This window comes from Sardina pilchardus, chromosome 6 (genome assembly GCF_963854185.1).
Source record: "Sardina pilchardus chromosome 6, fSarPil1.1, whole genome shotgun sequence".
NCBI classification, from domain to species: Eukaryota; Metazoa; Chordata; class Actinopteri; order Clupeiformes; family Clupeidae; genus Sardina; species Sardina pilchardus.
The window spans coordinates 12606436-12623506 of record NC_084999.1 but is presented as its reverse complement, the minus strand read 5'-3'; the positions used below and the strand labels follow the sequence as shown (position 1 = coordinate 12623506).

The 17071-nt window shown below is 43.6% G+C and overlaps 1 protein-coding gene across 2 annotated transcripts in view; it reads right to left on the bottom strand.

Annotated features, from left to right (window-relative positions):
• The window catches only part of plekhf2 (pleckstrin homology domain containing, family F (with FYVE domain) member 2), a 29504-nt gene extending 13331 nt beyond the window's left edge, over nt 1-16173 (bottom strand). The window contains exon 1 of one of the 2 annotated variants that reach the window (XM_062538488.1): nt 16017-16173. In XM_062538488.1, the coding sequence (XP_062394472.1) occupies nt 16017-16035 (19 nt within the window). In that variant the 5' untranslated portion in view covers nt 16036-16173. The other variant, XM_062538489.1, reaches the window with a different exon arrangement.
• Between the last annotated feature and the right edge of the window lie 898 nt (nt 16174-17071).

Below are 17071 nucleotides of genomic sequence, written 5' to 3'. Positions count from 1 at the left end.
GTAGCAGCTGTGTGGTGAGAAGCCCAGAAACCAGATCCTTCCCCTGGCTGCTGACACTGAATCTGGGTCCGGCGGTGGAACACGTGGACCCCACACTTCACACTTCACACAAAGAGACCGGCCCAGGCTCGTCTCAGAAGAGGAGGAGCGGGGGGGGGGGGACGGGGGGGGGGGACTCGAAGGGTAATTCTAACATCAACTCAGCTCGTCAATCTCCCACACTCGAGCTACTCACTCACTCACTCACTCGGACCACACATGTTCCGCTCTCTGGTGCCAGTTTATGAAGGAGTCAATGGCGAACAAATCTTACAGATGCCACATCCAAGAGGAGCCAAACCGTTTTGATCACGGGGCAGTGGTAGCGTACCGGCTGTAAAGGAGCTGGGCTAGCACGCAGCCGCCTGAAAAGTTGGGGGTTCAATCAATGCACGGCTTCTACCATTGTGCCCTTGAGCAAGGCACTTAAGCCCAAGTATCTCTGAGGACAATGGCCTTTGTGATATAATCAACATGCAAGTGGCATCTGTCAGTTATGGATAAAAGTGTCTAAACTAAATCTACATATGAATATATATGCAAATATATTTCCTCACCACTGGAACACAGAATCCCATCAGCCTGCTAATGGAGCCTCCTTCAAGTCTCGGATCGATGTCTGCTCAGACTCACTCTGGAGACTGCACAGAGAGGTGAGTGAACGCGTGGTTACGAGTGAAACCTGTACGCACGTGACAACGACGGAGAGATGGGGAAGTGCATTCATGTGTGTGTGTGTGTGAGTGTGAGTGTGTGTGAGTGCAGTGTGTAAATAAGTCTACGCTTGCTAGATTGTGTGAAATCAAGCACTGGTTGTGGTGTTGAGGTTCTGATGAGGTATGCATAGAACTGAAAGTGGTTGCGAACATGTCAGTATTAACGGCTGAATGGGGGCCGAGAGATGCAGTAGAACTGTACGCATACTGTAACTGTATGAGGAGCACCACAATTAAGACAAAAATAAGTCTGTCTGTGTGCGTGCGTACGTGTGTGTGTGTACGTGTGTGTGTGTGTGTGTGCATGTGTGTGTGTGTGTGCGCTTGCATGTGTGCATGTGTGTGTTTGTGTGTGTGTGTGTGCTTTCATGCGTTTGTGTGTGTGTGTGTGTGTGCTTGCGTGCGTGCATGCGTTTGTGTGTGTGTGTGTGTGTGTGTGTGTGCGCACGTGTATGTATAAGCAATGGCCCAGTCTGAAGGGACCCCGCCTGTCTGATGTCCAAAGCAGCGCCAATCTGAGGCTCAGTGGGCTGTGTGGATGCGGCCCCAGAGTGGCCTGGGCAGACTGGTAATCTGCTACTGCTACTGCTACACACTCATGGGCTTCGTCAGACTCTATTTTCTCTTTTATACATCCTCCCTTCCTCGGTCCTCGTCCTCACAATTCTACATAAAGAATGATGGGGCGGCAACAGTGGGATAGTCTATCCAGTGTTAGTTATAGATCAGTAGGAACGAGCCTGGAGGATCGAGCATCGAGGATTGAGGAGAGAAGTTGAGAGGCACCAAGTGTCCTCAGCTGTACGGCTGAAGGCCGCCACAGACCAAGCCGAATGCCTGATAATGTTTGGCCGGTCGATGAGCATCGCCTCTGTCGGCCTGGTCTAAGCACTCAGAAGATGCTGTGATCCGGCCCGGCAGTGGCGTGACTGGCTGGGGCACCTGCACCTTCACCTTCACCTTCACCTTCACCTTCACCTTCACCTTCACCTTCGATTCCCGCCCCGTGGTCCTTTCCGGATCCCACCCCATCGCTCTCTCCCATTCACTTCCTGTCTCTCTTCACTATCCTATCATTAAAGGCATAAAAAGACCAAAAAATATACTTAAAAAAAAAAGAAGATGCTGTGATCCCTGTTGGGCTCCACAGCACCAATAAGCACATGATGGCCTCCGATAGTGAACAGAAAAGGGAAACTTTAAAACCGGAAACAACAAACAAGCTCACATCTGGTTGTTTGTTTAACAGCACAAAAGCAACTGCAGCAGAAAATGGCCCGGGGCCAACAGTGCATGGAAGGGAATGCTGCAAAAATGGTCAAAACTAGGCATTACAGTAGGTCTGGGCTATTGGTCTTTCTGGAGATGGGCCGTATTGATCCAATCAATATCACACCTTCCAAAAATATCACACTATTTCAACTCTGACTTGTTTGAAATGCCGCCAAGACGTACAGTACGCAAGAAGTTATTATGGCATTTTCTGTAGTTGATCAATTCAATTGAAACTTTACAAAAAGGAACATTAGTGTTCAAGATTGAGTGGGTGATGCACTTAAATGCTGTGCCGGTGCGCTTCAGAAAGCAAATTAATTTGTCCAATAGGAAGTGTATAATTAATTTGCAAGGTGTATTTAGTAGATTTCAGAATTGTATCAACCTTGGAGCAAATTCTGTCAAGCAATAGCCTATAGCAATAATGGATATCAATCAATAGTACTAAATACTGGCAATTCATTTAGTATCAGCGAACCCTATAGCAGTGAAAATATGTAAAGTATGGCAAAGAGATAAAAAAGAAACTAGAACTATGCTTTGCCAATCACTTCCCAGGCTAATTGGTATTTGAGAAGAGTAGCTTTATCTGTAAATTAAATGGGGCTTTAATGCAAATATTCAAATGGTTTAATGGTTTCATGGCATGATCACTCGTTCTGACTTTAAAACAGTATTTCTTTCCACTGGGTATTCATTTCACATCAAAGTGGTTCCCAGGTCCCTGGGAGCTTAATCTTAAAACGAATGGTTTCCATAAGACCATGTCACTCACAAGAGTTACAAGAAACGCAGAGGACCTGACAGACTTCTGTTCAGAGAGCAGAGACGGCTGCTTGCCTTGGCAAACAAAGTAAGTCACACACCTGAGATGTTTAGCTGCGCTCACTGGCCTGTTTATCAACAAGAACAAGCCTGAGAGGGTGGGCGGGCGGCCGCATGGAGAGAGAGAGAGAGAGAGAGAGAGAGGGAGAGAGAGAGAGAGAGGTCGGACAGAGTTTAGTGTGTGAGACAGAAAGAAACCAGACTGTCAGGCTGATATTTGTGGGTTTGAAAAGGCCACAGGGATGTCCATCCAGTGGGGTGTCCTACGACGCTCGATTAGCGGGTTAGCGAGGTATGTTGCGCTCAAAGCCAGGGTATGTTGTCATACGAAAGTGGATTTGTTTTAGCGTCGCCGTATCACCATGGTATCTTATGCTCGCAACCAAACCTGGCCGGGAGCAGGTTATGTGCTTAGTTATAGCTCAAATCGTGAAAAATCACCGCCCTCTGACTAATCCTACTGACTACTGTCCAATCAATTATCTAGAAAAACGAAGTCATCTCACGTGTGAGAATCTGTCATGTATCTACTGGAGCAGCTCCGCCTCTTCAAACATTTTGAAACTCGAAGGCGCTTCTAACTATGTTGCGCATGCAGATATATCACTACTGTGGACATGCATACAATACAATATCTGATGACCATCGATTTTTTGATGGTATAGGTTAGACACTAAAAAAGACCACCCTAGATTTCGCTACTGCTCATAAATGCGGAAGTAATCATTGTTTAACCTAGGCTGTCTTGCATCTCCACGTTTCCCCCGATTGGTCAAAGTCACCCCAACCACGAGAACGCGCACAGATCTGAGCTGAAAGCCTAGTTTGACAAATTTACCTGCTATCGTAGGATCATTTACTTAATACCCGAGTTAAGGCTTTGTGCAGCCTGGATATGTCTAGATAGCATAGATATGTCTAACTTGCTTCGTAGGATACCCCACAGGTCTTGAATGCACACTCTGCGCCTCTGCTTTTGCTCAGTGAAAGATAATATCATAACAGTTTGCTATCTTTTGACACATTGTAACCACTCTGGCTCGTAGAAATGTACTGTACACTGAAAACAATCTGTGAGCCTTATCAAACACTAAGACCACTCCAGAATGAGTTGAATCCACTTTTTTTAAACTATATTAAATCAACAGACATATTATTATTTTTAACAGCTGTCTGCAATGTTCAGACCCCCCCCCCCCCCCCCCACACACACACACACACACACACACAAACACACACACACACACACACTGATGCCAATATGTATCTTGTTAATTCTCCCTTGAGGCACATACAGCTGTAGTAAAATATTATCTGCACTGGTGCACCATAGCAAACCCATTACCAATGGATTTGTACATTGGCTGTGTCACACATCACCACGTGACGATGATCCTCGAATGCCTTTTAATAAACAACCACTTCAAACGGCCCTAATCCAATTAAAGCCTGTAGGAATGCTTGTTATGTCTTGGTAACAAGCTGTTCCTCCATGCCGTTTTTTTTTTAGCCAGTGCCTTTGCAAGCAAACTAATTGAAAGACAAATTGTATAACTCTTTCGCTAACACGTCGCTATAGTGCAGCCATTAATATTTGACACAGTAAATAAAAACAGCAGTGAGAATCGAAATCGAAATTGCTCTCAGGGCTACCAAAGCCAATGTGGGTGTCAGCAGAAGCAGCAGCCAGACAGACAGAGGAACAGAAGCGCTTCACACTCACTATGCAGGTTCATAAAGAGGAAGCTCAGATGCATATTTTCAGGTTCTACAGTGAAGACTATTTATATCTTCTGCTCGTTGAAGCCGACTTACATCAGCTGCCTGCATTCTACCACATTCCACCAACGAACACTCTCGCCAGCCTCTCACTTCAAGACTGTGAGAGCTCTTGTTTATGTGGAGCTTAGAAAGCCTTGTACACACCTCAACCACAATATTCATCTCCAAGCCAAACATCCTGTAGAGTAAAGTGATCAGATCTACCTTCACTTCTGTCAGACGCAAAAACAGCAGGTGTGTACAGAGTAGGCAGAACTTTGAATCGCATGAGATCACTGCACTGTCTCTCCTGTTGCCCATGTTGCCCATGTTGCCCTTTGGTTTATCAGCAATACCATCTTGGTACGTTCTCAGCCTATAGTGAGCCTGCTCCAAATCTGAAGAGGCGTCCCGGAAATGTCTAGTTATCCATTCATCACCTGTTGATATAATTGCAAGGTCCTACATTTTCTTCAATTACTAAACAGCCTGGGGCAGCTCTGCGGAAACCTTACCTCAAGAAGACTCCTGCGAGTGTTTGTCAGACTTCGCCTAGACGTCAAGATCGTGTGTGCGCAGTACGAGCTGTGTCTTTCTCTCAGCGCAGCGCGTGGAATCTCTCCACAAAACACACAAAGCCATCACACAAAGGCGATCATGCTGGGAGAGGTCATGGGTTCTAAATACACCTCACTGGGACGGAGACAGAGACAGATTATCTCAAGACGCAAAAACAGCTCGGCTCACAGACAGCTCAGCGGATAGGATCTCACAGGCCTGTGAGACTGTTAAGATCCTATTGCCTACAACTGATATGAGATGTGTTATCAAAGCAAGGGGTCGCTACTGCATTCAACCTTGAGCCTTAATACCGTAGATATCTAGGACGCAGGAGGGGTCTCAGGCACTGTACACAGGACTTCATAACTGCGAGTTCTGGAATGAGGTCAAACTCTATTCTCAGGTGCCTGAGATCCCCAAGAGCTGCCAGCAGAACACTTTCGGTAAAAGGATAATCATTAACTGTGACAGGTTCCTGTTCTCCCCCGCCCTCCCCCCCCCCCCCCCCCCTCTCCCGTGGGCAACACACACCCCCCCCCCCCCCCCCCCTCACCCCCAAAACTCTATCAGCGGCATGTCTTATATCTCCCTTTCTTATCTCAAAAATGGAAGCCTTGATGCCATAATAATAATAACAGGCAGTGAAAAAGAAGCGTTTCGTCAGACCAGATCAAAACGGTAGCCTACAGCTGCGCTGTCTTGGTCTGACTTTGTTGTCTGCTGTCTGCAAAACGCAACACAGAGCCTCAAATGACATAAACATTTTACACTGTAACTGTTGCAAATAAATTACGGCTAGACACAGACAGGCCCTCAAATTCCCCCTTACACAGAATCCCATTAACACTACAGGCAACCACCCAATGGACTGAATGAGAGCAGGAGAAGGCTCAGTGCTCATACTCCAAGACAAATGGCAACTTCTACAATAACATCAAATCAGGGGCCCGTTGCACAAAAGCAGAATTAAGACATCCGGGATAAGTTACTGAGCCGCGATCACTGAATCCTAAACAAGAGCATACCGGCTGAATTGGTTGCACAAAGACCAATCCAGGATGAGCAGACACGGATTCATCAAGCCAGGTGAAAGTTATCCGGTGTATGTGCGCGTTCTCGTTTCTCCCCCAATAACTCGCGGTTGGAATAAAAAAGACGCGAAAAATAGCGTCTTGCACACAAAGTAAACAACCACTTTTGATATAGACTAACAACGAGGTAAAGTTTTACTTTTTTGGATGGGGGATCATGATTATTTCTGTTACATAGCGGGAGTAGGTGTGGCAGATCAACTGAATGCAAATTTACGTACAGATGGTACGGGTTGAGAATGCTCCTTTCTTTCCCGCACATCGGGACTCCCGAAGCATCGGGAAAACTGCAACCGCAAGGGGGCAACATAGACCGCCCTAATAATATGAAGGTTCGGCTCATGGAAAAACCCGAGGACACCGCGCTGGTGACAAGCGGAGAAAAGAGACATGACGCTCGGCATGTTAGATTGCAGTTGCAGAGTTTTCGAATGTTTACAGCTTACCTCACAGCTCTCTCACTCGACGTAGCCTATAACTCAGTCAGTCCAGCAGAGATGCCAGAGCAACGTTTTGGTCAATGGAGAGGGAGAGAAATGCTCCGCATATCCGTCTCATTTAATCATTAAAATGAAAGTGATGACTGGCGAAATTAATCAAACGACGTTTCAATAAACCATTGTTGAAATGAATGAAAATGGTTTTAGAAACCTATAGGCCTATCAGAAGGAAATAGCCTTCAATTCAACCTGAAATAGGCTACTCGAAAGGCAACCTTAGATTAATTCATGAATTCATTAGGCTACGGTTACAAGACCGCATTTCCGTGAATAGGCTATTATTGTCAATGTCAAGGCGAAGACGAAAGAGATGGACAAGATGGACATTTTGGCTACATTTACATGCTAGGAATACTTAGAAATGTATAGGCTATTTTAAAACGGAGGCATGTTCATTTTAACCGGCGACGCTGGGTAGCCTACATGTACCCAGCACTTGTTATCACAGATTTTGTCCCCACCACTTTTGACGACTGAAAATAAAATGTATTTAACATAAATCTCTTTAATACATGCCTATGCTTGTCACTTTACTTATAACCGTAGGCTACATGCATGGAGAAGATCGCGCATTTTGTAACATTGTAACAATGGATGGTCAGATATGCGATAGGGCAGTGAGGGTGATTCATTGTAACCATCGACTAGGAGGCCTAGCTCCGCAATATAAGTTTCTAGCAACGTATGTATCGTATGCATGTTCATGTTGATTCAGAGATAGGCATAGACTACCATAGGCTGCTGGGCGTCAAGCTATATGACAGCATTTTATCATGTGGTGAATTAATAACTAACGTCAGTTTAACATGTCAGAACTTTTGATCGGCATTTCAAGTCCATGGCGCGAATAAAGCATGACGGTGTTAACATTCGAGCTGTGGCGCAACTGGTTGGAGCATGTGCAAGGTACGCCAGCGATCGGGGTTCGAAACCCACTCGAAGAACCTCTCCGGAACTCATCAAGAGAAAAGTTGTCGTTTTATTAAAAATTGAAAGATTTTCTGTTTTGCGATTTTTTTTATGTTTGCGATGTCTGCTGAAAAGAAAAGTTAATAGCCTATGTGAATTCGTGGTTCAGCGCACACTCACGCACATTTTTACATTGACATAGTGTCGGGCTCAGGTGTCTGTCGAGAGAGAAGAGGGAGAGGCAGTCGTCCTCAGTGCCACATATAGGTAGGCTATAATGTAGTGAACTGGTTAGACGAGTGTGGGGGAGGGGGCATGATCGCACAAGACAATTGCTCTTCATGAAATGGATCTCACATACGGCTGTCGATTTTTAAATGTAGCCTAGGCCTACTACACCACTTGCGAAATCGGACGTGGCACATAGCCTAATTATTAGGCTACTGGATTTAATATAGCAAATCCATGGACTTTGTTCATCCTATATATACAATAAGTATAAAATCCGACAATCCAAAACGATAACGAGATCTCCCAGAAACGAAAAACAAGTTTGTTGAGTAGCCTAGTCCTTCCAACAATCTCAGCTTTTGCGTTTGATAGATAAAAGGCATCCTGTCCTGCTGTATTCCAATGAGAAAAAAAACATCCAAGGTATAGGGTCACGGTAATGCAGAATGCCTCTCTCTCTCTCTCTCTCTCTCTCTCTCTCTCTCTCTCTCTCTCTCTCTCTCTCTCTCTCTCTCTCTCTCTCTCTCTCTCTCTCTCTCTCTCTCTCTCTCTCTCTCTCTCTCTCTCTCTCTCTCTCTCTCTCTCTCTCTCTCTCTCTCTCTCTCTCTCTCTCTCTCTCTCTCTCTCTCTCTCTCTCTCTCTCTCTCTCTCTCTCTCTCTCTCTCTCTCTCTTATATATAGACCTGGCTTTTTACCAAATGGCGAACCTCGAAAATTATTTAGGATATAGAGCCGTGTCCATTACGCACTACAGTTATTTTTTAGGCTATTGTTTTATTTGAGTGTTTTTGTCTACCATGGCAAACATAGTTGAAACGTTCGCTCTAAACTTATGTATTGTTTCAAGAGAATATGCCAATGATAATGGCACTTTGTAAAAACAACAAATTCTTAGGATTTGTCCTCTCACCTGCAGCAGGCCCATTCAAAAGCCCATCCACCTCATTTGCATTTGAAAGAGCCAATCACTAAAGTGACACATTTAGTCTGGAAAAAGTAGCAGGCTAGCCTTTATGAGTTTTTTTGACACCTCTAATAAATTGCCTATAGGCCTACTACGATATGGAGGAAGGGCTGCCTAACTGTTCCCCCTAAGAGTTTTTTCATAAGATAAAATGTTTACGCTATTTAAGTTTAGGATTTATCATATTATCATAATAACAGACACACCTAATTGTATGGCTCTATGTTTAAACACATAAAATTAGCAAGCATTTCCTCCCGATAGCAGCAACGTTTGCTTTCTTTTTCTGTCGGTCCGCGGTTGCTTGGTCAATTGCGCAGCAAATTATCAGATCACCGGACCTAATTTCACTCCATGTCTCGCGGACCAGCAGCAGTCTCCACGTTTCGCGGCCCATAGTTTGAGAAACGCTGCATTAAAGTGTCATTTGGTTGTAGGCTATATGTTTAGCGATTTCTTTGTGTGCTTTTCATTGTAGTGTGTGTGCATTGAGTAGTTCCTTAAAATACGGAACAAAGAGCGTCCCGTAGCCTATCTGTTCAATACGGAAGAAGACTAACTATTACCTATTTCTATATTATATAATATATATATATATTATATATATATATATTATATATCTATATATTATATATATATATATTATATAACGAAACGCGAAGAAAAAATACGAGGACTGACCGTCTCGTTTCTCCGCGTTTCCCCCAATACCATGGCGACAAAGAGAAATAAATATGATTTGACATTTAAGCTGATTGCTGACAAATTTGCCACACAATTCGGGAGAAGCAGCGGACAGGAGCGCCACCACAAGCAAGCACTTCTAGCCCAAATTAACATGGCAACGTTGCCTATGACTAAAGTGTCTAAGTAGGCTAGTCCTACTAATATTACATTTGATTGGTAACATGTTTGTAGCGCGCCAGTTTACCCATCCCCTACATCAAAACAGCTTAGAATCAATCAAAGAATCAGCTGTGTCGGCGTTAGGCTGTAGGCGATTTTCTATAACCATTTTCATTCATTTCAACAATGGTTCATTGAAACGTCGTTTGAATAATTTCGCCAGTCATCACCTTCATTGTAATGATTAAATGAGATTAAGGAGTCGACTATTGACGGATATGCGGTCTTCATCATTTTGAAATGCGGGATGAAACTTTCTGCCACCTGGTGGTTGTTTGGGTACATTGCCTTAGCCTCGAAAAAAATCGGCTGGACAGCCTGCGGGATCTCTTCGGGAGAGGTGCATTCTCAACCCGTACCCACTGTATGCACCCACGTGTGTGAGAGCTTCCTTGTCTCGGCAAGCAACGTCATTAGGAAGCGCTTTGCCACCGCAAAGATGCACAAAGTATCTTAATTTGTCTTAAAAGCCGAATTAGTTCAAAACACCTTCGAAAAATGTCCCCTCCACTTCCAATCAACTACTACAGCAGCCTATTCATCAAACATCTGTCAAAAAAGAAGCAAACGAGTAGGCTATGTTATTAATAAGGCCACCATAATTTAAATGACATCCATATGGTATTAGGCAGACATTCTGCTGTGTTTTGCGAGTAAATGCATGTTGCAAATAATATATAAATGGAATCTACAGCTCTTTAAAAAAAATCACGTGGAGGTCTCATTTGAATGACAGCTAGCTGAACCAATCAGATAATGTAATTACCATTAGAATCAACTTATCTTGGCTGTGAGCCTGGTCAGGAGCAGGCTAGCTCCACAGAATAAATCGCCATGGTAACTTATACCATAACATATCCTGCTGCCCCCATCCCGCTTTTGTGCAACTGGATCACGGATAAATTGAGCCAGGATAACCAAGATATCCCGGGTTAATCCCTTATCCTAGTTTTGTGCAATAGGCCCCAGGCCACGCACTAGCTAGACACAACATCAGAGACCTGGGCTGAACTCAAGACAGACCAACACTAATGTTCATATTGGTGCATTGAACTTGAACATTCTTCTGTTTGTGCAAGTGTCACTGCCACTGTAGCCTACTATCTTTTCCGAATTTATTCAGAGCCTAATGAAATCAAATTTTCTTTTCAACTTATCATTCCTGTTTTTTTATCTTTAAGTGGAAGTGGATATGATGTGCGCACTGCCTTTTGATACAGTGGGCACTGGGCAGGACTATAAGTTAAAATGCTTTGGTTATAGCACTGGTGCTACAGCAGTTGATCATTTTGTCGCACAATCCACAAAGTCTCTAACATCAGTATGTAGTTAAATACCTCATCTGTGGGCGACATTCTAGAATATTTTAAATAAGGTGTCACTGGTGCTAAGTTGGTAAATCATCCATAGCACTACAGGCTGATTTTTCTGTAGCATGTGCTAGCACTGTACAACACATCAGTGGGTTTTGTAAGTCAATGCTGACAGGATAGAACCTCTGACATACTGTACCTACCACATGAGAGAAAATTACTTCAAAAGCCTGTCACACATCCTTGCATACTGCTGCGCCCAAACCTGAAATCATCGCAAATCAGAGAAAAAAAGTTTTGCTTTTGAACATGCTTCTGACTTAATCTTCACCAACAATCTCATCCAGTCATGTCATCCAACCAATCAGGGCATGGTGTCAAGTGTGTTCCACTGCGGCTAGTCGCCAATGCCGCCCCCCCCCCCCCAAGTGGTTAGAGACTTCCAACTGACTCACAACTAACCAGCCGTTTCCTTTCCCACTTAAAAAATACTGCATGAAAAAAGAACCGAAGAGCAGAATTACCCCCAGCTTGAAATGGGCCTGGCTGGCCGTGGTTTGGTAGAGTGGGTCCATGGAACATCTGATGTCTTGATGTACAACCTTGGGTGGCCACCGAGACACAGATGTGGGAAATTCCCCAGCACAAAATTACAGTGTGCCTCCTCTGCATGTGTCTCAAGTCCCAGTTTCAGACATGGAACCTCTCAAAAGGGACCAAGCTGGGGCTGCTCGATTAAGCTAAAAATCATTATCACATTTATTTTTTTGTTTTAACATTGAGATCACGATTATTCAACGTGATTACTCTGTGAACTTGTGAAAGACAATCCCGCACACTGTCCATTACGCATGCATATTTGTTTACAACGTTTCGGTCATAGACCTTCCTCAGTGATCAAAATCTATATTTTTAATATTTTTTTAATTGAATTTCAAATATACTCCAACAGGAAAAAACACATAATGCACACGACAACTCAAGACAAAGGAGAGCATTGTTATGAAACTGAATGTAACAACAAATCATGAATCATTATATTTTGTATTTTGTATATTATGCCCTTTTCACAATTGTTGAAAGTCATAACGACGATGATTAATTGCACAGCCCTAGACCGAGCTGAATGATATTCAACAGCTTTAACCATACACACTTGTGGAGCTTTCATGTCAGCATCAGTATGCATCTCCAAAAATCGCTTCTTCAATTGTAGAATTAATCAACTGGTCTAAACAAAGACAAATCAAAGTATTTTCTTTCTGACTTGACAGCATGTCTTTGATCCCTTTTTTTTAATGTTACAATTGACGTCCAATAAGCTGATAAATATCAAGCCTGAACCTTAAATACCAGTAATAGCCTTTTTCAACTGTTGATTGCCCTGTTATCAGCATGACTCACCTGGGTAACAGGAGTTCAATTTCAGTACCACAGAGAGCAGTTGCTCATTCATTATAACCCACTTGAAATGGTGTCATAGTCATGTCATTACAACAGCTCAGAAATACCCTTATTTAGACCTTCACTGAGTGACAAGTCATATGGAATAAGCAAAGCAACCCACCCAGACTAGCCACTGGTGCAGTGCCTCCTGTTTTTAGCTGATGCAAACAGGCTAAGCTTGTCTAAGCTACCATGTGCCTCTAGCAATTGCACACACACTTGCTTAAGTCAACACATTTTTCGACTCAGCTATTTCCATTCCTGCGAGGCGGGAAGTGCTGAAGTCTCTGGGTGGGTGTAAAGGTCCTGCGACAGACTGACAAGTGACAACTACAGGGGCTGCCTGGTCACTTCACGCCTAGTCACTTCTTAACCCCACAGGGGTTGCCTAAGTTCAGGTAGGCTCATTCGTATACTGCTCTGCCTAGTACAAGTCAATTAACTATGCCAGGCAATATAGAAAGCATCTGATAAAGTGATTAGGGTTCCTGCGTAGTACACACACGCAAACGCGCATACACATGCGCGCACACACACACACACACACACACACACACACACACACACACACACACACACACACACACACACACACATGCGCGCACACACACACACACACACACACACACACACACACACACACACACACACACACACACACACACACACACACACACACACACACACACACACACACACACACACACACACACACACACACACACACACACACACATTACGTAAAACAAATTCTGCCCGACACCTACGCAATGAAATAGCCTGAGGGTTTACAGTCAGCACAAAAAGGAAAGGCAAACTCTTCTCACTTACTCAAATTTAAGAATGAGCTCAAAGCCCTACATACTGCATGGCAGGTAAAGGCTAGAGTCTATCCTGAAATAAACATTAGCAACGTTAGAACTCTGCCAGCTGGAAACTCATAAAATGATCCTGTGCCGACATTAACATTTTAGCAAGAGCAGACCAGATGCCTGCGGCACACAGACAAAAGACCCTCAAACATTTTCCAGGTTCTAGTAGTAGGGTCGGAGTTTTAAAACGCCTCAAAGCTGCTCGAGTGATGCCAGAGAGAGAGAGAGAGAGAGAAAGAGAGCAAGAAAGAGGAGAGAGAGTGTGTGAGAAAGAGAAAGACAGTGGGAGAGAGAAAGAAAGAGAGAGACATGCAGGAGGTAGGCCTAGAGTGATGGCATCTGTTTCTCTCATTCATGCTTGCTCATGTGTTCAACACATTCTTCTCAGACTTTAGCCCAGCACTCTCTCTGAGACTACAGGCACACTGCGCTACAGCGGAATCAGAGTCCAGTACCCTTTGGATGGCAATTCATCTCACGGCATTGTAGAGTGCGTTCTCGGTTTCACTCTGCCCTTCAAGGTGTGAAACAAACCAGAAAAGTAGTGGAAGAACTGATCAAGTGATCAAGCTTTCTAAAAGGCTTAAATGCAGAAGGGATATTGAATAATAAAAACAAAACACCATTACTGAAGAGGGGAAAACAAGACTTTCCACCACTGCTAATTACCACAAGCTTTTCCTCTTGATAAACTGACATTGATTGGTCATCGGTATCATTAAAATACAAAGGAAACCATTCTAGAGGAAAAATTATTTGTCTTCGTACATAAGGAGGCAAAGACTTGAGAGGCGAGAAACAGAGAGAATGCCAGTACCCACATGAGCTACAGATGTCTAGGCCTAATTCAGTAGTTTTATGATGGCGTGAAGGCATAGTTAGGGCCCATAACAATCTCCACCCTCAAGTTTTTTGTCATGTGCCAAGTTGTTCAATAATATGCCATCATGAAACTAGTTCATTGGACATCTCCAGGAACTGATAGCAATGATACTACACATTCAAATTGTGCAAGTGACTGCTTGTCTGTCAAACCAAAAACTGACTTGCTTATAGGTCCCATAACACGTCCTAAGCAGGCTATGTTTGGTCAAATACATCGGCAATGCGTGGCCCAGACAAAAACAAACAAATACACCCTCAAATCCACAGCGTATACAGACTGACAAGTCAGGCAGGTTAATCTCATAAATAACACCAGCACATGAGTTTCTCTCACACGACTGATTTATGGACCTCTTCCTCTAGAGGCAGCCCAATTAAGGAAGTGTGAGATTTGATGGGGAGGCTTTGGGTTAAAATCTTTTAGGTCTATGGTTAGAATAACAAACACATTATGGAAAAGTTAAGTCAGCGCGTTTGCGTTATTTCCCCGCTTGGACAGAAACCTTCTGACAGTGGGAACAATTACAAAACAAAGTGTAGCCTATCTACTGCAACCGATGCATCTAGTGATCAGCATCTAACGAGCCTGAAACATTAAAATGATCTTGTTTATTTAACAGTCCGTGAGTTCTCGGATAGTGGTGGCAATAACCGGAGCACCGTAATGCACTCCAGCGTCCCCGTCAGTTGCACTGGGCTTATATTTCTCGGAGTTGATATTGCAATGATATGGTGCTACGATTGCTGCTAACTTTAAAACACTAACGTTGCACAACAGTCTCCTCCAGTGTAACGTTACTGATACCCTGTCCTGTGTGTTTACAATAGCCAGGGTAACGTTAACCAAGTTAAGAAGCCAAGTGACTAAATTCACGTCACTGACCGCTTAGATTATCCTACTCTGCATGTATGCATAATTCTGCGTTAAAACCCCGCTTTTAAGTTGTACGCATCACTATTCCTCATAACTGGTTAACAAAAGAGATCATATAGACAGCTAGCAGTATGATCAATGCCACTTCGCCAACTAAGCAGCTTATTGACAGGCTAGCCGTTTCCATACTGTAACGTTATAAGTTAACTAGCAACAGCTAGCCGATAGTTCCCGAATGATCCAGAGTTTTTTCAACAGCTAAACCAGATTGCAACTAATGCATGCAACGTAGTGCAACCTATTTAAAACATCAGTAACAAACATAATCTTTGAATTGAAAACCAAGTTAATATAGTATGGACGAGCTTCTTCGTCAAGTCGACTTACTTAGCTATTAGCAAGTAAGTTAACCCCGACTGTATCCCAAGTGAAGCTAACATTAGCACGAGAACCTATGAACCCATTTCCAAGTTCCAAGTCCATAGTAGCAGGCTAACGCTAGCTAGGACCGCTAGGAAAGTAAACCCATAAAACAAACAGAATCGTCGCAATATATATTCAAATACGTACCTCGCAAAGAAAACGTATGCCAGTAAAGCTGGGGTGACCTCTAGTTCCCAGACAAAAATTCCAGATTTGTCACCCTTTCAACTTCGCCTCTGTCAGTAGCAAGGCGGCAGCTGTGGGGCACTTTGCGGGCAATAACAATATGGCTCCGTAAAGTTGTTAGCGGGATTGGAAACGTCACTTCTCAAAAGACAGTTGAGAAGGACAGAGACATACTAATTTGATGCAATAACCAGAATACACACACGGTCCAGTCACTGGACAAGCAGATATATTCATACCCAAGTCCTTCGTCTCCATCTGTTGTGCAGCCAATCACTAATCTTTATCCGACTTTCTCTTCTTCGTCGAAGTAAGCGTCGTTGTCGAAGTTGAACAACCGGTATGACAGCTTTCTTCAAACATAGCCTACCACATGCGGCTTTTCAGGTTAATGAACCTTCATGCGACTTAACCTACTGTATCATTCATGCATAGGCCTACTTATAAACCAGAAACCAGATTTTCCCATTTCTCAGGAAATAGTTAGAAGGGGAAAAACTCATCAACCAGTGCAGCCTGCAGTTTCATTGGCCACATTTGCTGTTTTCAGGCTAGAATAGAATAAGACAGAATAGAATAGAAATCCTTTATTGTCATTATAGGCTACACAAGATTAGAGCAGCTCCGTTAAAGTGCACACATACATGCACAATATAAAATAGGCTACTATAGGCCATACAATACTACTAGCCTACTACTAGGCCTACTAATAATAATAAATAAATATCTACACACACACACACACACACACACACACACACGCACGCACGCACGCGCACACACACACACACACACACACACACACACACACACACACACACACACACACACACACACAAACAGACACACACAGTAAAAACACTAACAGAAGGCTATTATGAGCACAGACATGAGTGGGTGGTGTCCTTCAAGATGTTTCTGGCCCTGCTGAGACAGCAGGAGTCAGGGTATGGGGCAGCCGATGATTTTTTGTGCGGTGTTTGACACTCTGCAGCCTCTTCCTGTCGGCCTGTGGAGTGCCACGCAGTCACAGCGTCTCATCAATAATGGGTCATAAGCAAGCCTACGGAAGGTCCATGCAACCAAGGCTACAATGGTCCTATGAAATCATTGTAACCTACTTCATTACTAATTTTGAAAGTCTATTACAGAGGAATTACCTACTGAAGGACGTCTCCAATAGCCTAAGTTCATGCAAATGTGCTGATTGGCAACAACTTGGATTGGCAAAGTGGGCAAAACATTAACTATAAGCCTTTATAATAAAGTCCTCGTGATGTTAATGAAGATTTAA